This window comes from Perognathus longimembris, chromosome 17, assembly GCF_023159225.1.
Source record: "Perognathus longimembris pacificus isolate PPM17 chromosome 17, ASM2315922v1, whole genome shotgun sequence".
In the NCBI taxonomy this organism is placed as follows: domain Eukaryota; kingdom Metazoa; phylum Chordata; class Mammalia; order Rodentia; family Heteromyidae; genus Perognathus; species Perognathus longimembris.
Window position 1 is genome coordinate 15,695,676 of NC_063177.1, and position 22,858 is coordinate 15,718,533.

General features: G+C 49.6%; 1 protein-coding gene across 5 annotated transcripts in view; it reads right to left on the reverse strand.

Moving 5' to 3' along the window:
• Nucleotides 1-22,858, reverse strand: part of Rap1gap2 (RAP1 GTPase activating protein 2) — a 207,121-nt gene that overhangs the window by 87,954 nt on the left and 96,309 nt on the right. For all 5 annotated transcript variants that reach the window (XR_007213665.1, XM_048365115.1, XM_048365113.1 and 2 more), the window contains one exon: nucleotides 10,726-10,810. Coding sequence is in view for 4 of the 5 variants with exons in the window: in XM_048365115.1 (XP_048221072.1) it covers nucleotides 10,726-10,810 (85 nt within the window). In the remaining variant the exon portion in view is untranslated. The remainder of the gene's footprint in view (nucleotides 1-10,725; nucleotides 10,811-22,858) is intronic.

A 22,858-nucleotide genomic window follows, 5' to 3' on the forward strand; every position in this document is an offset into this window, starting at 1 on the left:
ACTACCCAGCTACCCAGCCAACCATCCACCGCCCCCCCGCCCCCCACTCCTGGCTTTCCGTGTCAAGCCAGCCAGCCATCATATTAACATCTGACATTTCAGAAACTTCTCAGTCCCACTGCCAAATCAAATCAGCTCAGCTGGTGTAATTTCCTCACAATCTCGATTCACCCCCAGGATGGGCTCAGCTTGATTTGGATATGTAACAGAGCCTAGGCTCTGGAAAGCTCCCATTACATAGCTGGAGAGACAAACCTGTTACCCAGCCTCCTGTTCTAAAAGCAGCAAAGCATCTCAAAAGGAGCACACACTCCTGAGGGCCCACTTCACAGCCACCTCATCTTCCCTCCAAAATCACAGCTTCTCATATTTCAAAGTAGGAATTGAGCCACAGCGTACAAGAGTTGAAATAACTCACTTTTAAAAGTTTTTATACTCTTGCTGGGGGCTGGTGGATCACATCTGTAACTCTAGCTATTCAAGAATCTGAGATCTGAAAATTGAGGTTTGAAGCCAGCCCAGGCAGTAAAGTCTATGGGACTCTTATCTACAGTTAACCAGTAAAATCCAGTTAGAACTGTGGCTCAAGTGGTGGAGTACTAGCCTTGAGCAGAAAAGGCCAAGTGTGTGGGGCTCTAAAGTCAAGCTCTAGCTTCAGTACACACACACACACATACACATACACACACACACACACACACACACACACTTTTTTTTCTATTCTCAAAGGTTGGAGTTTTTAATAATAATAATATTCTTCTTTGGTACAAATCAATATCTTTTATAGAGAAGAAACATCTTCTCTCATCTTCAGCAATTCCTCTGAGCCACTGAATGTTGTTTTTTTTTTAAAACATCGGCTAAATGCAAAGGAAACCAAATTGGACTCCTCGTATTTCAAAGGATCATCAACTGAGTGACTCTATCTGCGTGAAGGAGCCAAGCTATCTACATGCTTAGCAAACAGTAATAATGGATATTTCTTGCTCACAGGGTCATTAGGGCATCATTAATTTTTAATAATATACTTCTTTGTACTTTAAAATCACTTAAACTTTTCATAGCAAGCACATATCATTTTATATAATATAGTTTGAAGATTATTTTTGTTTACTGACACAAAAGAAAAGTCATAAGTCTTTTTGAGGAAAACACTAGGCTTTTTTATTAACAGTGGAGTCCATACCCTTGTAAGAATTCATGGTCTTGAGGTTTTGAAGGGGGGTTGTTAATGTGGGCATCTGGGTAGGCATGAATGAGCAGGAATGGAGAATACTCTAGGCTTTAAGATTGCATTCTGAAGCCCCAGGTGGCCCACATGCTGGTCCACCAATTAAGATAATGGTCCTGCCTCCTCCCGGTGAAGGTGCTCAGTGTCTAGGCAGGCAGGGCCTCTGAGGGAATGATTGACAAATGGGACCTTGCTCAGGCAGGCAGCACTGATCAGAGGAGGGCAAGAAAGAGTCTAATGCACAGGCAAATGTCTTCCCAAGCCTGGGCAGCCACTGCATAGTCTCAAACCATTGGATTTGGGGCCATAAGGGGAGGACTTCACCTACTAACCACCTAGTACCCCCACCCTACTGCATAAAACCCTAAATCCCTAGATATTACATGCAATCAAGGTTTATCCAACAGCCCACTATATCCCTTGGGGCACACTGCCACTAGTTAGGTGGTCTGTCCTTAACCAAATGCTAACCTTGCCTCACCACTTAGCTAATAAATCTCTCTTTACTATCTTCAAAAAAGAAAAGAGAAAGGGCTGGGAATGTGGCTTAGTGGTAGAATGTTTGCCTAGCATTCATGAAGTCCTGGGTTCGATTCCTCAGCACCACATACACAGAAAAAGCCAGAAGTGGCACTGTGGCTCAAGTAGTAGAGTGCTAGCCTTGAGCAAAAAGGAAGCCAGGGACAGTGCTCAGGCCCTAGGACTGGCAAAAAAAAAAAAAAAAGGAAAGAGAGAGAGAGAGGAAGAAAGGAAGGGAGGGGGGCTGGGAATATGGCCTGGTGGCAAGAGTGCTTGCCTCATATACATGAGGCCCTGGGTTTGATTCCCCAGCACCACATATACAGAAAATGGCCAGAAGTGGCACTGTGGTTCAAGTGGCAGAGTGCTAGCCTTGAGCAAAAAGAAGCCAGGGACAGTGCTCAGGCCCTGAGTCCAAGCCCCAGGCCAAAAAAAAGGAAGGAAGGGTAGGAGGGAGGGAGGGAGGGAGGGAGGGAGGGAGGGGGGAGGGAGGGAGGAAGGAAGGAAGGAAGGAAGGAAGGAAGGAAGGAAGGAAGGAAGGAAGGAAGGAAGGAAGGAAGGAAGGAAAAACAAAAGAAAGAAAGAGAAAAGAGAAGCCAAGGGTCAGTAGCTCACACCTGTTATCCCAGCTACTCGGCTAAGATATGATGGAGGTTCAAAGCTGGCCTGAACAGGAAAGTCTATGAAACTCATCTTCAATTAAACCAGAAAAAAATTAAAAGCACACAGAAGTAGAGTTGTGGTTCATTCAAGTGGTAGAACACTAGAAGTGAGGAAAAAAAGCTAAGGCCCTGAGCTAAGGTACCAAAGAAAGGGGAGGAGGAGGAGTAAGATGAAGAAAAGGAGGAGGAGGAGGAGGAGGAGGAGGAGGAGGAGGAGGAGGAGGAGGAGGAGGAGGAGGAGGAGGAGGAGGAGGAGGAGGAGGAGGAGGTAGAGGGAGAGTTTGGGCCTTTTCCGCTCCTTGTCACATCCTCAAGGTGGATGAGCTGATCAGATGTCATCAGTCACCTACTGTTATTTACCAAGCAGTAACTATGAGTCGTTCCCTACAGGCTCTCTGGCAAAACAGAGATGAAAACCAGGCCCAACCAAACTGCCTGTGCTGCAGCTGCCCTGGGCCAGTTCCTCCCAGCCCGGCAATGCCCTGACCCACATGCACTTGACATCCAACTACAAGGAGAAGCAGGTGCTGGCAGCTCACCACGCTTCACCACGCTCCCACCAGGTACTCACAGTATAGGCTAAGTACTAACCCCCACAATATATGTGCATGTCCCAAAGTCTATGTGGCTTTATTTGGATGAAAAAATAAATAAAAGGTTCTTGGTGGATGCTATGGTTTGAGCTATGTGTCCCCCCCACCAAATTCTTACATTGGAACTACACCCCCAAGGTGACAGTATCAGTGTCAGAAGGTGGGACTTTGAGTCAGTGGCTCCACTATCATGAATGAGATGAATGGCCTTTTAAAAGGCCTGGTGGGGGTGTGGGGGAGGCTTTCCACTTCACACCTTGGGAGGACACAATAAGAAAACACCATCTTAGAAATAGTGAGCAAGCCTCTGCCAGACCCCAAATCCACCAGTGCCTCGACAACTAATACAAACTAAATAATAAGAATATATAATAAGAAATAAATGCCTAATGGTTAAATATTCCCTGTGTAAAGATTTGTTACAGGAGCAATAGGGAATGGCATAGCAAATATAATGAAGATACAGATCTCAAGGTGATCTCACTCTGCAGGACCACCCAGGTGGGCTCTATAGACAGCAAGTGTCCTTACAGTAGAGAGACATGCACAGTGACACCCAGGGGAAGGCAAGGCTGTGTGAAGATGACACAGGACCCACTAGGGCTACCAGCCAGTGGCTGGAAGAGGTGAGCAAAGATTCTCCCCCCCGGAGCCTCTGCGAGGAGCAAGGCCCTATGGACGCCCTCCTTGGGCTCTGAAACCGTGGGAGAATACATTTCTGTTGTTTTAAGCTGCCCACCAAGTCTGCAGTCATTCATTACAGTGACTATAGAAACCAATACACATGCCAAGGCCCGAAACTCCATCTCCACAACTCAGCCAAGAGCGGGGAGCTTCCAGGGGTCTGGGGGGAGGGGGGAGGAAAAGTCAATGAGGAAAACACACGAGGGTGTACCTCCATCCCTTTGGAAACAAATAGAAGCCACTGCCCACTGAGTCCCAAGGCCCTAGACATCAGGCTTCAATATCTCATAAATGATATTGTGTGCAGGGATGGGAAGAGGAGAAAGGCCTGGAATCTGGCATTGCCCAGGTGAGCCTGTCACTATAGTTATCCTCCAAGGGTTTGGCTTGCTGACCATGACAACCACTGAACCCCCCATGTATCATTATCCAATGCCTGTATGATGCCAAGTCCTTTATGAAGCCCTGGCCTGCCCACTTCCTCCTCCCAGAAAATCTGGTGGGTGAGCACAGTCCTACAAATGAAGGAGCTGAGTTCTCTGAAGATTACTAAACTGCACAAGGTCACATCGATGGTTACTAAATCCCAGGACCTGGGCTCTCAGCCAGGCCTGGCACACTCCATCAGAGAAGAGGCAGGTCCTGGCAGAGGCTGCTCCACCAGGGTGGGGCAGCTACTCAGGCCTGCAAAGGCATGTGACAGGATCGGGGCTGCAGCATCCTAGGAAGCATTGTCAGGGAGATGTCCTCAACACCAAGCACTCTGTCAGGGGGCTTTTGAGCACAAGAGAGGCAGCCCAGGCTGAGACTGGACCAACAGGAAGAGAAAGCCTGAGGAAGGAGGGCTTGATAATCGAGCACCTCCACAGGCATCAGGACACCCTAGGTAACAGACCACTCAGGCAGAGAGGGCGGCCGTGTCCCTGAGGAGCCCCTACCTGACTTCCAAGGTTTCCCATGAAGTGAGCATCTGGCCCAGAAATTCAGGCTCATTTTAATATTAGCTGCAGGCAAAAGGAATTAGGAAGGAAACGAGTGACAGAGACCAAGAGATCAAGAAATCTCTGTGGCCCTGGACTATCAAAGTCTCTACACAGCCCAATCTCAGAAACCCAAGGAGGGTGCTGGCCTTCCGCTCTTCCTGTCACCATGGGGACCTCCCAGCCTGTGACACCTGCGTAGATCAGGAAGCAGAAGGTGGGAGCCATGTCCAGAAAGATGTGGCTGGCCCCAGCCTCTTCTTTCAGGTTTAACTTCCTTTTGCTAGATGAGACCCTTGGTTTAGTTCTTTTCCAAATGCCTCCTTTATCACCCACATTTATCTGCCAGGGGTTTGTATATGACATACAGGTTCACACACACAAAAAAAAAACCATTTACATGGAACACAATTTCTGATACATTCCACGGGGTAAGGCTCCTCAACTATGGACACCTGGCTAGGCAGAAACCATGGTATTTTGCTGAGGAGTAACTATTAGCCATGGAAAGACTGTGGCAGACTTCCTTCCAGATTTTCTTTCTAGGCACTGCTACCTTCCCCCCTTCCCTATTTTTTACTGTTATTAGAAAGGTGATATACAGAGAGGTTACAGTTTCATAAGTCAGGTAATGTGTATATTTCTTTTTGGACACTGTCACCCCTCCCCTCCCTCTCTCCCAGTTTTTTCTCTCCTGTCCCCACCTGTAAGTTGTATAGTTCATTTTCAACCTAGTGTCTAGTGAGTAGTCACTGCTATCCTAGATACAAAGTTTTGTCTTTCAGAAACAAAGTTCTCTGGGTTTGTCTTTTGTTTGTTTTTGGTTGTTTTTATTTGGGGGGGTTTGGGGGGGCAGTTGGTGCCAGTACTGGGGCTTGGACTCATGGTCTCACACTCATGCTTGGCTTTTTTGTTCTAGGTTGGTGCTCTACCACTTGAACCACACTTCTACTTCCGGCTTTTTGCTGGTTAATTGGAGATGAGAGTCTCACAAATTTGTCTGCCTTGGCTGGCTTTCAGACTGCAGCCTCCTGAGTAGCTAGAATCATGGGTGTGAGGCCCTGGAGCCTGGTTAGAGAGTTTCATAAAAGTGGCACCTCACTGGCTGGGGGAACCCCGCCCCACCTCCCATTGATTGTCCTCTTCTGGAAAGAAGGTCTGGCAGAGGGCCACCTCTGACTTGCACAGGAATGGATGGAGAAGCTGACCTAGCAACCCCTAGCAACCCAGATGCTCATGGGGCTCCACAGGCAAGTCTGACAGTTCAGGTCAAGGTCAGATCGAATCCCAGCATAGATCACCTCAATGAAAGACTCTGATTTAGAGGATCCAGAGGGTCATCTGCAACTCCTGCCCTTCTCAGGGCCTGAAAAAGTTGAGGTCTACAGTCTCAGGAGCAGGCCCAGCCCCACCCACCCCAGGTTCCCATTCCCCAACCCACCCCAACTCCTCTCTCCTCTCCACCATGCTGAGAAGCCACATCTCCCATGTGAGCTTCTCACACGCTGGGCCATATGGTTCCTTCTGCTCAGCTAAGGTGCCCTGTCAGCAGCAAGCTCTTTGAGAGTTCAAGGACCCCTGCCTCCACGTGTCCCAATTCTGAGGGCACCACTGGCCCTCCTAAACTCCTGATAACCTGTGGGCATGAAAATCAGATACAGGAAAACGGTGGCATTGGAAACAGTCGACAGCTCTCCTAGCAAGGCAGCCCCCAGCCACCCTCTCAGCCCACCCTGCCAGTCCATGCTTGGAGCTCTGGCCAGGAATTGGGCTCCCATTCAGCCCATCTGCTCTGTTTCTCTTGGATGCTTTTCCTCAGCACAGGAGGAAGAGGAAGAGGAGGAGGAAGAGGAGGAGGAGGAGGAGGAAGAGGAGGAGGAAGAGGAGGAGGAGGAGGAAGAGGAGGAGGAAGAGGAGGAGGAGGAGGAGAAGGATCCCATTGAAAAACATTAACAGCGAGAGGAGCATGTATGGAGTGGTTGCAGTAGGTGACAGGCAGGGGCTGGAGGCATAGCTGTTCTTTCTTCCTGGAGAAGCTACTAGAAGAGGGGCCGCCCCTTGATGTGCAGGGTGGGATAAGAAAAGCATTCTACCAAAGGTGTTTTTGGGTGTAGAATTAAGCTTTTTCAATGGACCCCAGAAGGAACACAAACAACTACCTTCCATGGAACTGAGTTTCTCAGTTCTGAGACTCCCGTCCCGTTCATCTGTAAATAAAATGGACTGTTCACCCCAGAATTCCAATTCCCAAGCTAACCAATCAAAGAGGCATTCCATATTACACCTTCACCCCACCCTGAACCTGCCTGGCCAAGGAAAGTGGTGGGGGGGGTGGAATCTCAGACCTCAATATGTAAAAATAACCAGAAGAGATGTCAACAAAGCAGAGGCCTGATCCCCACCTTGAAGATGGGGGAAGCCAGGTCTGCTGGGATATGAGATATAGGCAAAGCTGGGCCACAGGGGTAGCGGGGGAGCTGGGGGGGAGGGCGAGAGGAGGGAGGCAGCTGGAGGATCAGGCCCAGAGTAAGAATCTCCAATGTGGCACTCTCAGTCAACCATCATCTCCCAAACCCAAGCTCTGACCAGGACTTGGAGTACCAAAGACCAGGATGCTACACTCCAGGACTCACAATTGGGGACAAACAGACCAAAGTGGTTACACTATTGGTTAACACAGCCAAAATGAGACAGGGCTGCTCCTCTGTGGGGAGCAGACTGGTATGAAAGTAGAGCTGAGGGCTGGGAATATGGCCTAGTGGCAAGAGTGCTTGCCTCGCATACATGAAGCCCTGGGTTCGATTCCCCAGCACCACATATATAAAAAACGGCCAGAAGTGACGCTGTGGCTCAAGTGGTAGAGTGCTAGCCTTGAGCAAAAGGAAGCCAGAGACAGTGCTCAGGCCCTGAGCTCAAGGCCCACGACTGGCAAAAAAAAAAAAAAAAAAGAAAGAAAGTAGAGCTGAAGTTTAAAATCCTTGAAGAGTCAGGCACTGGTGGCTCATAATCCTGGCTATTCGGGAGACTGAGATCTGAGGACCACAGTTTGAAGTCAGCCCAAGTAGGAAAGTACATGAGATTCTTATCTCCAATTCACTGTCAAAATCCAGAAATAAAGCTTAAGTGGTAGAGTGCCAGTCTTGAGGGGGAAAAAAAATATTCAGGGACAGCACCCAGGCTCTGAGTTCAAGACCCAGGAAATGACATCCTGACATCAGCACCGACCCCAGAAGGTCTCTCACTCAGACTGAACCCTCCAAACAAGTTTCACATCCTCCTCTCTCCCCTGTTCACCCCACCCTTTGGATACAGATGGAAAAATCAAAGGATGGGAATCTTAGAGTTGAGTTCAAAGGTGGAAAGCACACACAGGGAATGCCTTCTGACTGCAAGGCAGCTGAGGCTTCCCTGAAGGATGTGGCCCTTCTGGGAATTCTTGAGACCCCTCTCTCACAACCACCTTGCCTTTGACTGCCATGAAGAGCAGATCTCCCCCCCCCCCCACCCCACACACACACACCTCCTCCTACCTCTGGCTCCCTCCTTTCAACACAGCCACATTCAGGTCTCCCCATCCAGGGTTTATCCATCCACACCCTCCAACTCTCACCACCTTCCCTCTGCCATCTGCTGCCACCCCTGTGGCTGGTCTCAGCCACATCTCAGCAGCCAGAAGCTACTCTGCACATTCCACATTATACCTGGCCTCTCTACAGCATGGGAATCCATAGTCCATCCCTCACTGTGAAAGGACCTCCTCCCTCTCTCCTCCCTGTTGAGGTCCGGCCTTTCCCCCCAGAGGCCCAGCACTCATTTTACCTGGGCAAACCGCTGGAGAAGCCCAAGAACCCGTCTTCTTCTCACTCCACCCTTTCCCAGAAAAGCTGACCCATCCCAAACCTTCCATTCCCTTCTTCTTGAGAACCACTCCTGGAGCTCAACCTCCTACCCAGACCTTTCTCCTAAGCCTGACCCCAAACACCCAGCTACTCACTAACATGACCATTCCTCCTCTTGCAGGCATATCCAGCCCAACACTTAACACCTTGACCCCCCTCCCTCCCTCCTGGGCCACTCCTATCTCAGAATATGGCTGTATCACGTCCAATTGCTCTACATCTCGAGTCCACTCTCATCTCCTGGGTCCCTCCTCAAATGCTCTTGTCTCATCAATCTACTGCCTGAGAAATCTAAGGTCAAATTACTTCCAAATAAGCCCACCGGGTGAGTCAGGCCTTCTCCCCTAGTTCCCAAATGGCCTTTGGTTCATATCCTATTTTCTAGTCTGTTCCTTTTCACAAATTCTCCACACAACATCCAGGGTAACCATTGAAATATCCCATCATCTTAGCCAGGTACCTGTAGCTCATGCCTGTAATCCTAGCTACTCAGGAAGCTGAGATCTGAGGATCAAGGTTCAAAGCCAGCCTGAGCAGAAAAGTCCATGAAACTCTTATCTCCAATTACCCAGCAGAATGATGGAACTAATGCTGTGGCTCCAATGGTGGAGCACAAGCCTTGAGTGAAAAGCTAAGTTTAGGGGGGAGGGAGGAAGAGAGGGAGGGAGGGAGGGAGGGAGGGAGGGAGGGAGGGAGGGAGGGAGGGAGGGAGGGAGGAGGAGGGAGGGACAGACCAAGAAGGAAGGGAGGAAAGGAGGGAAGAAAAGGAGGGAAAGAAACAGAATTCACAGGTGGAGCCATGCCTGGCATCTATACTTTCCATTACAAAGGTCAAATGGTCAAATAAATATCTTTTGCCTAAGTGAAAGCAAGTTATGTTTCTGTCACTTGCAACCAAGTGTTCTGACTAACATAATAACATCAGGTAAGTACTGCATGTTGAATGCAATTAAGCTGGCTTGTGAGTAAAGCCTGCCAAGCAAACTTGGTGACTCGTTCTAGGCTTTCTGAGTTCTCCCTACAAACTCCCACCATCCACAAGCACAGAGACAACCTTCCAACACCCAGTAGTAGCAACTTAACATAGTGACAAACTACCCCTATGTCTGGGGCCACATACCAGTTGTAGACTAGTGTGGTCTCTCAGTGCCCCCCCCCAGCACCCTACCAGAAAGCAAGGAGAGCTGTCCTTGGACACCCCTGTGCTCTGTCCCACTGCAAACACCCAAACCAACCAAGGCAAGCTCTGTTGAGACTGAACGAATTGCCCCTCAGTGTAAGCCACATGGCTCTGTGTTGGAGGGTGGAGCAGAAAGCACTATGGGTTGGAGACAGGAAGACAGACAGTGGTCATCTGCTACCTATAGGAGTGTCACCTCCACGAGAGTAGGTCAGGGAAGAGGGAGAGCAGTATGGAGCAGCAGGGGAGAGATGCCTAATTATTTCCCAGTGAGTCACTTCAGCACAGAGCCCCAGGACAGAGATGGGAGCTGGCCTAGATGTCCCCCAGATGACTCAGGAGGCAGGTGACTTCCTCAGAGTTAGTCTTCACCTGACAAAGCGTGAAGGAGGGAGAGAGGGAGGAGAAGGGATGCACAGCAGCCTTGGGAGGGGGGCATGACTGATCCAAAAGTCCTCTCTGAGGGCCAGCTTGGGCCTGTGTGGTTAACCAGCTAGCAGGACTGAAGGGTGGAAGGAAGTAGGGGTCAGAAGGAGGGACTTTCCCCACTCCAGGATGGGAAGGGTCCTAGACCTGGGGTCCTTGGATAGTCTCCCCAGGAAAGAGGCTTCTAAAGTGCTGATCGACAGGGAACTGCCAGTCCCCAGCTCCAGAGTCTCCAGAGCAATTCTCCCATAGGGACTGGAGTGTCAGGGCCATCCAGGGGGCCAGTCACAGGCAGGTGGAACAGCATATAAGTGCCACTCGAGTCCTAAGAGATCCTCCCAAAGTCCTTGGCAACAGCCCCTTAAGATAACCAGCTGGGCCAGACACCAGAGGCCCATGCCTGAGTCTCAATCACACTTTCCTCCCTCACTGGTAACCTTAATTAGACACTGCCTCCAGAGGTGTCCAGCCTTCCACAGCCTCCACTAGGACAGAGGCATCTGGGCCTGGAGCCCTCCCCCCTCTCCCCCCTCCTTTGCTGAGCCTCTTACCTTCATGGTGGGAGGTGCAGTGAGAGGAGGGGACAAGGGCCTGTCTGGAAGGGTTACATCTGAGCTGTTGGCCAGCTCCTGCTTCCTGTAAAAAGACCAAAGAACACAGAAGCAATCAGCCAGGGCCAGTCAGGACCTTCCCAGTGGCCAGGGGACAGACAGTTCAACATGCAATGCAAAAAAACAAACAACAGCAAAAACTAAACTAAAGAATAGATTAATGCATTTCTCTACTGGGATGTTAACATCTAAAGTAGTGATAGTGCAAGGTAGGCCTGACCATCAGCAACCCTGACAACTTGTTAGAAATGCAAATTCTCAAGTATGCAACAGAATCTGTGGCTAAAGCCCCAAAATTTGTTATTGTTATTGTTGCTGTTTTAAGGATTTGGGTTTTTGTGTTGGTACTGGGGCTTGAACTCAAGGCCTGGGCTTTTTCACTCAAGGGGGTGCTCTACCACCTGAGCCATACCTCCACTTCTAGCTTTTTGCTGGTTAATTAGAAATAAGAGCCTCACAGACCTTCCTGCCTAGGCTGACTTTGAACTGTTATCCTCAGATCTCAGCTTCCTGAGTAGCTAGGATTCCAGACATGAGCTACTGGTTACCCAAGAGAATCTGTTTCAACCAAGCTATTCAAAAGGTACTGAAGTACTGGAAGTCTCAAAGCACCAGTCCAAGAGACACAGGACTGGGGCCCCAAGGGAAAAGGGGAAGAGCACAATGTGCAGGATTCATTCTTCCTTGGGTATCTTTATCCACACAAGTACACATATACACATACAAAACACACACACACACACACACACACACACACACACACACACACACACACACACACACACACAGGCCCTGGCCAGAGAACTGACCTTGGGAGGACAGGGCTTCCTGCTGTGAAAGCTGTGGGTTAAACTTATTTTAGTTCATGTAGACTTAGACCAGAGAGAGGCAGCTAAACAGAACTGTGTCGCCATAGCAACATGATTGCGACAAGTCACACACTCCCCACTTCCCATCTGGCCCTTGCTGGTGACCAGGGAGAACTTGTTTGCTGTCCCATTACCAGGCAGGCTGTTCAGGGTGGGAAAAGCTTTTGGAGCAGGTTGCGCAACAGGGCCAGCCGGATTGCCCGGGGAATCCCTAGGCAAGGGACTCTGCTATCCTGGCTTTAGCTGGGGAAGGCAAGGAGAACAGTACTGATCTACAAGGACCACGCTGAGCCATCAGAGACCCTCACTCCACAAGAGCCCTGCCATGGAACCCACCAAGAGAGCCAGCCTGACACTCAGGTCCATGTCAAATGACCAAAGGCCACCCCCCACTACCACCTGCTAGAGAATCTGCATCTCATTTCAGCCCACACCCTGCCAGTGGGGGCAATTACCCCAACCCGGGCCTTCTACTTGAAGGAAGTCCTCATTCCGGCTTGCCAGAGGGCCCAGCCCTGGCCTCAGGGCCCAGGCACCATCCAAAGCTGGCACCTCAATACCTGCATACCAGGCCAATCTAACACCTCCTGAGGAACCAGGCTGGGCACAGGGCCATGCTACCTTGGCATAGCAACTTGACTGCTGACTTACAGAAACCCTTCACCGTCCTCCAAAGCTAGACTAGGAGGCTGGTGAACATCTGGCTTGGCACAAGAACCACATGACTCCCTTAACCTCAGCCCTGGCTACCCACCTCCTCTGCTCCTTGATGGGGAGAGAGAGAGAGAGAGAGAGAGAGAGAGAGAGAGAGAGAGAGAGAGGGAGGGAGGAAGAAGAAGAAGAAGAAGAAGAAGAAGAAGAAGAAGAAGAAGAAGAAGAAGAAGAAGAAGAAGAAGAAGAAGAAGAAGAAAGAGGAGGAGGAGGAGGAGGAGGAGGAGGAGGAGGAGGAGGAGGAGGAGGAGGAGGAGGAGGAGGAGGGGAGGGGAGGGGAGGGGAGGGGAGAGATTGAGGAATGCACTAGCTCTGTCTATCTCTCAGCCTCCCTTCTGAGAATGACCTTAGATTTGACTACTGTGGGATCTAGCCTGCTACTTTGCCCTTACCAAATTGTGGAGCAGAGCTAGCCCAGCACAGGCTCTGCCATCCGTCCACCTGGCAGACACTGCTCCTTCCCTTCCCATGAGCCTGGTCCCTAAAGGACAGGAGCTGGGAAGCAAGCAAGGAAGGAAGAACAGAAACAGGGAACACTGCCCCGCCCTGGGGTCCCCAAGGCAAAGATAAAGACAGCTTACTCCGAGGACTGGGGGCCTGGCAGGGAAAAGCAAGCTAGAAAGAGAAGGAAGGCAAACCCCAATCAAAAGGCCACAGAGCTGCTTTGGGCTTAGATGAGGCCCTCTAGACAGTGCTCCCCGGAAACTGTTTGTGGACACCATGACTGCGGACCCTAGCTATGCAGAGACACAAGCCTCATAAAGGCTGTTGACATCACTGGTGAGGGGACACATATCAGCAGTCATGCTGTCTGGTCCTGTCAAATCCTTGGGACCCCACATGTGAATACTGTCCAGGGTCTCTGAGTCCCCAAGCAGAGGGCTCCACCCCACCCCCTGCTGGGCTAAGCCCCTCTGCTCTGCACCAGTCTGTTTCCCCTGAATGCTGAATGGGCTCCTGGGACCAGTCCCCAGAGAGTGATGACAACCCAAGGCATTTCCCAGTCAGAAAATCTGCCAAGTGACACCCAGGAGCAGGAGTGGACACCCCTGGCCAACAGCCTCCTGCTAACTCCAGCGCTGTGTCCAGAACTCCAGAAATAGGGTAGGCATAGTATCTACCTCCAAAGATAACAGAGGCCAGATGCAGAAGGCTCACATCAATTATCCTAGCTCCTCAAAAGGCTGAGATCTGTCTGGGGTGACATCACAGGAACCAACAAGGGAAAAAAAGTTTGTGAGACTCTTAGCTCCCATTAGCCAGCAAAAATCCAGACGTATGGCTCAAGTGGTAGAATGCCAGCCTCGAATGAAAAAGCCAAGTGATAGTACAAGGCTATTAGATCAAATCTCAGTACACACACACACACACACACACACACACACACACACACACGGTCACAAATAATCACTTATAATCATATCATTTGTAGATAGTTCATGTGGCATCTGTGAGAAGGGCATTGTATTGTCATATGCTTGGCTCCAGCCCATTCTTTAAGAACTAACTGCCTGCTATAGATTGAACTATGTCCTCCAAAATAGTGCACACACATCCCTCAAAAAAGACGTGCTGTCCTTCTACCTCACAGTAACTGTAAATGGGGCTTTATCTGAAAACAGCATTTATTTTATTTTTGCAGAGAGAGTCAAGTTAAGATGAGGCCATGAGGTAGGACCTTAGGTCTACATAACCAGCATCCTTAGAAGACAGGGCGCCCATGTAAAGACACAGACACATGAAAAATGCCAGGTAACAATGCAGGCAGAGGTCAGGGTGATGTACTGCAAGCTGAGCAATGCTTATGGCCCCCGCCACAAGCTATACTGGGCAGAGAAGACTCTTCCCCTAAAGCCTGCAGAGAGAGGTGGCCCTGCTGCCATCTTGCTGAGCTTCTGGGCTCCAGAATGTAGACAATAAATACTCACTGCCTGAAGACACTAAGTTTGTTTTGTTTGTTTGTTGTGCTGGTAATGGGGCTTGAACTGAGAGCCTGGATGCTGTCTCTTCACTTTTTCACTCAAGGCTAGCACTCCGCTACTTAAGCCACAGCTGTACTTTCCAGCTTTCTGCTCAGGCTAGCTTCAAACAGTGATCCTCAGATCTCAGCCTTCTGAGAAGCTAAGATTACAGATGTGAGCCACCAGTGTCAGGCCCAGATATTATACTTGGTATTGGTGGCCCTAGGAAAGCAATATAGAGCCTAAATTCCCAGTTCTAGCCTTGGGCTTGGTTGAAGGACCAAAAGCAAGGTGAAAGCTCTGCTTCTACCTCACTACTCCTGGTCTGACCAGTTATGTTCAACCTTGTCTTGCCCCAGTCCTCATGACAATGACATTTTCATGTGAGCCATTCTGCCTCCAGAAAGACAGACCAAACCCAGCCACCAGCTGGTAGAGAGATAAGATAAGAGTGGGACTGTTGAGTCAGTGCAATTCCAAACCTTTCTCTCCCCACATAGGCAAACATCACATAGGACTAAGTGAAATGATATGACTATATCAAGGGACGACCTTCAATCTGCTATCATCTCTTGTAAGTAAAAAGTAAATCATTAGCAGAGGTGACAACTTTCTTGGGACACAGCAATCATGCCATGTGCTATGTTCCTAAGATAGACAATTTCCCTCACTCTCTACCAACCCAGCCAAACATATTGAACACATGCCCTAAAGACATAAAGCCCCGGGGGTGGAGGGAACACCAAAAGTGGAGGTGTTGGTGATACCAACCAATGGAGGCAGAAGGGGAGGAGGAAGACTAGACACTCAGCTGAAAGAGAAAGCTGTGGAGGCTGGATGAGCAGATAACTGGGGAATCCAAAGACACTGTCCACTCAACCTCCCTGCCTCTCTAGAGCCACTTGGCACTGAAGATTCCACTGTGAGAATCTGTCCCTAAAAGCATGAAAGCAAAGCAGCAGAGAGGAGGGCTCAGGGTGGCGAGAGAACACCACAGCTGGCTTTAACCAAATGCAATCTCAGGAAAGGATCAAGAGGCCTGGCAGAGCTGGGAGGGCCTCTACAACAGCAACAGGGCCCTCACCTCCGACCTCACTCAGACCCTTGAAGTCTACAACAGAACATCTTGTCTCGCACATTGCTGTGGAGAATGTCCTACCTTAGGAATTAAGAGAAACCTGGGTTCAAGTATGGCTCCACTCGCTATTCTGCAATGTGTCTCACATCTCCAGGTCTCCTTGTTTCTTGTCCACAAAGATTAAAGTAATACTATGCTGAGAAAGTTAAAGTAGCATCTGTAGAACAAAACATGAAGTCCTACATGAATGTAGATGGTGGTGGTGGTGGTGGTGGTGATAACCTAGCCTCTAACTGGAGACAAAGAAGCAAAGGTCCAGGACTCTTCAAATGTCTTGGGAAAAGCACTGGTAGTTCATGCCTAGCTATTCAGAAGGTGGAGATCTGAGGATCGTGATTGGAAGCCAACTGAGCAGGAAAGTCCATGAGATCCTTATCTCCAATTAACCACCAAAAACCGAGATATGGAGGTATGTCTCAAGTGTTAGAGTATCAGCCTCAAGTGGAGAAAGCTATGGAACAGAACCCAGGTTCAAGCTCCAATACACACACGTGTGTGTGTGTGTGTGTGTGTGTGTGTGTGTGTGTCTCATATGTTCTTTGAAAACATTTCTGGCATCTCAATTAAGTACCAGTCATAGCCCTGAGGATCTGCTCTCAGGGCCATAACCATTGGTTAATAAGCAACAGCAGGAAAAATACCCACCTAGCAGCAGATGGTTCTGGGGCCAGGTACAAGGCCTCCCTTGGGCAGAGAGTTGTAACAAACCTTCAAACTCTCCTTTATATCTCCTATGATCCAGGGTCTGCAGTTCCTCCCACCCACACAACACAGATATACTTTCTCTTGCTTTCCAAGTAGCCAAACCAGCAATACAGACAGCAGGACACTGTGAGAAGCTTTCTCAGAAAAAGCAAAGGATGAGAAATGAGAAATGATTCACAGTAGCAAAACAGGTGGCAATGACCCAAATGTCAATCAGCCAATGGCTGAATGCATCAACAAAACGTGTTGGTGGTGGTGGTGGTGGTGGTGGTGGTGGTGGTTTGGGTTGTTGTTTCGCCAAACCATGGAATATTGTTCAGCCATAAAAAGTTAAAAAGTTCACCAGGCACCAGTAGCTCATGCCTGTAATCCCAACTACTCGGGAGACTGAAATCTGAAGATCATGGTTTGAAGCCAGCCCCAGCAGGAAAGTCTGTGGACTCTTATCTCCAATTAACCACCAAAAAGCCAGAAGTGGAGCTGTGGCTCAAGGGGGTAAAGCTAAGAGAAAGAACCCATGCCCTGAATTTAAGCCCAGTGCCAGCTTTTTTAAGAAAAAAAGGAATAAAGTTCTGATATAATATGAATGAATCTTGAAAACATTATGCTGGAGTAAGAAATGTCACCAAGGGCTGACTACACTTCCATATCTATGAGAAAAATCCAGATCAAGCACATGCAGAGACAAGACATAGATTTGTGGATGCTGGGAGCCTGAAGAATGAGGTCAGAAGGAATATCTCTTAATGGGTATGGAGTTTCTTTATAAAGAGATAAAGAGATAGGTAGGTAGGTAGATTGATTGTGATGATAGGTGCCCAATTTTGTGAGTACATTACAGTCTACTGAATTACATACTTTCAAAGGATGACTTTTATGGTATGTGAATTATCTCTCAATTTTAGAAAAAGGAACAATCCAAAGGGGACTGGATGGACTCCATTTCTGTCAGTCTCACTACTTAATTTCCTCTCCGACTGTCTTTTGGTGCCCCAAGGTCCCCGAGCAGTGAGCATGTTCAGGCCTTGAGACCATGCTGGTGACAGCACTGACACTGACTGGGGCTTCCTTTCTACTCCCACGTGCTGACAGCCACATTTTCCTGTCTCACATCCAACACTCTTAGGAACTCCTAGCACTGCCATTCATCGGAAGAGATACTCAGAGTTCTAATTTCCATATTTCCCATCCTCTACAACCAACCAAGCTGGAAATAAATGGTCTATAAAACCAAAGGCTTCAAGATAAGTCATCACAAGAAACAGTCAGCAGAAGAGAAAGTGGTGAATGAGAAATCAGGACTCAGTCCCGCTGGCTATCAGCTCAGGCCCTGACTCGCCAGGCATCTGCTGTCTCCTCTGCACAATGGACTCCACGACTTGTGCCCCTCCACAGGACTCAGAAAGTGGTGCTCAGTTCCTCAACAGGACTCGTGCCTTAGTTCTCACAGTGGCCAGGAATTAGTGACCTCTCAGAACAGCAAGGACAAGGCTAGGTGGACACGAAGGGTTCATACTCAGAAAAGTACACCTGGCTATCTACAGAGACCCCAGGTCTAAGCCAGGCTCCAGTGGCTCACACCTCAGGAGGCTGAGGTCTGAGGATCAGTTCCAAGCCAGGAGGGACAGAAAAGTCTATGAGGCTTTTATCTCCAATTAATCACCAAAAAGCTGGAAGTGGAGTTGTGATTCAAGTGGTAGTATACCAGCCTTGAGTAAAAAAGCTCAGGGACAGTGCCAGGCCCTGAGTTCAAGCCCTAGTACCAGCATGCATGTACACACTTACACACATACACAGCCCCTGGTCCAGCAGCACAATCACACATCCTGCATTGCTGGGGCATTCCCCCCACCCCCAACTGTGCAGGAATTATTCAAGACCATCTACCCAAGACAGGCAGAACAGGCTGGAGTAGAGACCCAGGCTCAGGCCTCGAGGGAGGCAGACAAGGTAGTGTGTTCGTGGCTCCAGGGCACTAGGCCTGGACTTGAATTCCACCATCCCCACGGATCAGTGGTAAGATATGTATGTCTCTGTTTTCTCCTCCATGAAAGCCGTAATACTTCCTCCCCATTGTTTTTTGAACAAGGCTATTGAGCACCATGACACAGTGCCTAGTGTACCAAGCAGAAACACAGTACACAGTTGCCATCGCCAGGGTGGTTGGTGGCTGTTCTTGCTCCAAGTTTAGAGTCAACCCAAATGGAAAAAGTAGGTCTGATGGAGGAGGCACCAAGAGAGAAAGTCAGTCCAAAGGCAGAGGTGGATGAGGGTCAGGGCTGGCTACATATCTGGGTAGCTTGGATGCCTCATGTGCTCTGAGTCAGAGTAGCAGGAGTGTCCTGCTTCTGAGCAGAGGAAGGCCAGAGGCCTTGAGCATGTGAACCTGAACTTAATTCCAAGTCCTTTTGGGGAAAGGCACAGGTGAGGGACTCACTATAATGTGAAAGGGGAAGGAATGGTACAAGCCCAGCAGACGTGGGGGCTGAGAAGGACAGGGAGCACAGGACTCAGGAGTGAGGGGCTCTGGAAGGAATGTTTGGGTCTCCATGTCACCCCAAGAAGCCCCTTGGGAAGACACAGGTGTTGCTCACCAGGTGGCTCCTGGCAGTTGAATGAACCCCAGCCCCTGTGCACAGCCTGAAAAGATCCCTGAGACTCAAAGCACAGCACTGAACACTGGTGATTCAAAGCTCCCCAAATTGGGGCTGGGGATATGGCCTAGTGGCAAGAGTGCTTGCCTCGCATGCATGAGGCCCTGGGTTCAATTCCCCAGCACCACATATACAGAAAGTGGCCAGAAGTGGCGCTGTGGCTCAAGTGGCAGAGTGCTAGCCTTGAGCAAAAAGAAGCCAGGGACAGTGCTCAGGCCCTGAGTCCAGTCCCCAGGACTGGCAAAAACAAAAAAACAAAAAAAACAAAGCTCCCCAAATTGGCAAGAGGTGGGGAAAGGGTGAGTGAGCAGATGACAGAGGCCTGGGCTGGGGAGCAAGAAGCCAGGGCTGCACAAGAGGTGGCCCGCTGTGCCAGAGGAGAGGCCTGGGCAGAGACTATGTGCTGCGGCTTCAAAGGATATGCTAAGCCAGTGGCTCATCTTTTAATCCTAGTGACTCAGGAAGCTGAGATCTGAAGATCTCAGTTCAAGGCCAGCCCAAACAGGAAAGTCTGTGAGACCCTCATCTCCAATTAACCACCCAAAAGCTGGGAGTGGAGCTGTGGTTCAAGTGACAGAGTACTAGCCTGTTAAAAGATATTGCCCAGGCCCTGAGTTCAAGGCCCAGAAAAGGAACTTTTAGAGCTGACCCCAGCCTTACAGATTCACACATGAACAGGTGGTGACTCCAGGGATCAGAGTGGGCTTGAGATTGAAGTTAGAAAACGCAGAGGGGGCCACACCCCTGCGATAGCCTGCTCCCAGATTCCACTGTTCTCTCCCATCACTATGTGGACCCCGTGCTCCTGTGGAGTATGAGGAATGACACCAGCCAGTGCCCTCTAAGCTCAAGTTCCTGGAGGCCTGGGTGGGCTGTGTCTCAGCATGGGTGGTGTTGCCTGTATTCTTCACAATCATCTGAGAATGTGATCCAGACAAAAGTGAAAAGCACAAGCCACTCTCCTGAGATCACCCACCCACACAAAGGTCACTAATTGGAGTATAGTTCAAAGAGATACTAGATAAAGTGCAGGGGACAGCTGTCCCTCTAGGAAGACCAGCTAAGGGATCCCAAAGGAGACAGCTGCTCTGGACCCAGAAGGAAAGGCCAGCATTTACTGGAAGAGAAGCAAGAAAGACAAGAGGCACAGAGCTGAGGCTGCAGGGGGAGTGAGTGGCACTGTGGTCAGGGGACAGTCGTTGGTGCAAAGGAAGCAGGCCCTCTGGAACCCCATCAAATAGTCCCAAAGGCTGCCTAGGTCCTAGGGCCCATTTGAAATGACCAGTGGATACTATTTGTTGATGACTCACCAGGCTCCTTTGGAGAAAATATTATTGAACCTATCTTCATATGTGTGTGTGATATTGAGGTTTGAACCACTGACATGCAGCTTGTGAGGCAAGTACTCTACCACGTGACCCACAGATCCGCTTCTGGCTTTTTAGTGCTTAGTTGGAGATGAACGTCTCACAGACTTTCCTGCCCAGTCTGGTTTCAAACCACGATCCTCAGGTCTCACCTCCTGAGTAGCATGATGAGTCATTGGCACCTAGCTTCCAGCCCCTTTTTGCACTGGCTCTTTTCAAGGTAAATTCTCAGTTTATGCCTGGGCTAGACTGGCTATGATCCTCCCTGCTCTGTATGCTTCCTCACATTTCTGAGGGGCAAGCAGAGAGACCAGGGAGAATCATCTCACCCAGCCATGTGTTTCCCCCGTGGCTGGGATAACAGGCACATACCACCTTACCCGGCTACCCAATGAGATGGAATCTTGCAAACTTCTCTTTGCCTGGGCTAGGCTTGAACTACAATCTTCTATCTCCACCTCCCAAAGAGCTAGGGCTACCAGCTTCAGCAACTATACCAGGCATATGAAGAAACTGAGGGTCAGAGAAGTTAAGTAACTTGCCCAAGATCATGTGCTGGACAGTCAAAGAGCAAAGCATGGATTGGGGCATTCTGACCCCAGAGGCTATGACCCAGATCATTTGGCTCCCCTGCCTCTGAGGAGAAAGACAAGGAGTTGACTAGAGAGAGACTTCCCAAGTGGTGAGCATACAGCTGTGCTGATACCCGGGGTGTTTTAGAGAAGTCTGCATTGTGATCATCACTGATGGACCTTTTACAGTGACCTATTTGAGGCAGGCCACCCTACTCAAACTTTATGGCTGGTTGTGTTCTAGAAAAAGTAAAAGAGATCCAATCAAAGGAAAACACTGAGAAACTGACACGGGTACCAACAAACATGAGAAGAACCATGAAAAGGGGCTGGGGATATAGCCTAGTGGCAAGAGTGCCTGCCTCGGATACACGAGGCCTAGGTTCGATTCCCCAGCACCACATATACAGAAAACGGCCAGAAGCGGCACTGTGGCTCAGGTGGCAGAGTGCTAGCCTTGAGCGGGAAGAAGCCAGGGACAGTGCTCAGGCCTGAGTCCAAGGCCCAGGACTGGCCAAAAAAAAAAAAAAAAAAAAGAACCATGAAAAGATCTGAGGATGGTGAAGTGGGAAAGTGGGCTAAACAATCTGAGCTCTGCCTGAGGGTTGGGGGTTCAGCAGGGCTTTGAGACAGAGCAATCCCCAACAGCACAAAGGGGAAGGAAAAGCCCAGAAGACCAGAGGCAGAGGGAGGAACATGACAGTGGAGGCTCCCCTGTGTTTATGACTGCAGAAGTAAAAGCCAAGGGTTAGATTCCTAAGACATGTAAGGGGCAAAATTGAGAGATCTTAGTGCTGAAGGGAAAGGAAGAAGTGAGTTAAACACCCCAAAAGGCTCAGGTTTCAGAAAATGAATGACTGATGTTTCAACCCTGATACAGACCAGTGAGAAGTGGGTTTGCAAAAGGCAGGTAATAGGCTGAGAGTGTGGCTTACTGGTAGAGTGCTTGCCTAGTATGCATAAAGCCCTGGGTTCAATTCCTCAGCACCACATACACAGAAAAAGGCCAGAAGTGGTGCTGTGGCTCAAGTGGTAGAGTGTTAGCCTTGAGCAAAAAAGAAGAACCCAGGGACAGTGTTCAGGCCCTGAGTTCAAGCTCCAGGACTGGCAAAAAAAAAAAAAAAGGCAGGTAATAGGGCATTTATTTTGGACACAGAGCAAGTCAAAGCCTTACTTAGAACACCAAAGTGGGGAGGAAACAAGGACCTGACCCCTAGCAAGAGAGACAGGTATAACGAGAACAGAGGTGGAGGTGAAGGGAAGCTCCAGGGAGTACTTGGAGAGCTAAGAAGGCCAAAAGGAAAGCCGGTGCTGGTAGCTCACACCTGTCAACCTAGCTACTCAGGAGGCTGAGATCTGAGGATCATGATTCAAGCCGGCTCAGGAAGGAAAAACCTAATTAATCAGCAAAAAGAAAGAAAAAAAGCTGAAAGTGGAGCTGTGGCTCAAGTAGTAAAGGCCAGATTTAGTGAGAGACCCTGAGTCCAAGCCCTAATACTGGCACAAAAAAGAAAAGGAGGAGGAGGAGGAGGAGGAGGAAGAGGAGGAGGAGGAGGAGGAGGAGGAGGAGGAGGAGGAGGAGGAGGAGGAGGAGGAGGAGGAGGAGGAGGCGAGGCGGAGGAGGAGGAGGAGGAGGAGGAGGAGGAAAGGGAAGGAGGGAGGGAGGGAGGGAAGGAAGGAGGGAGGAAGGGAGGGAGGGAGGGAGGGAGGGAGGGAGGGAGGGAGGGAGTAGAGAGAATGAAGGGAAGGGCAAGTGCCAAGAAAAAAACAGCCTGCAAGTAACCAGCTACTCAAGAGGCTCCATCACTCTGTGCTGAAGAACACGCCCTCCCCACGCCCTGCCTTGCCCTGCAGCCAACACCTTGCATTGCACTGTTTGCAAAACTGCCAACTGTGCAGCTTTCTCACAGGCTCTGTGCTCCCACATGGTGCTGGGCAGGACCTGGCTTCTACCAAGGGAGAGTTCCATCATGGTCAGAGCAGCAGCCAGCTCTCAAGGTCACAGTCAGGCTTAGAGACAAACACAAAAGCACAGAGTCACTGAGGCACAGAATATTAGCATTTTCCAGCCTGCTGGCATTTCCTCACCTGGATGA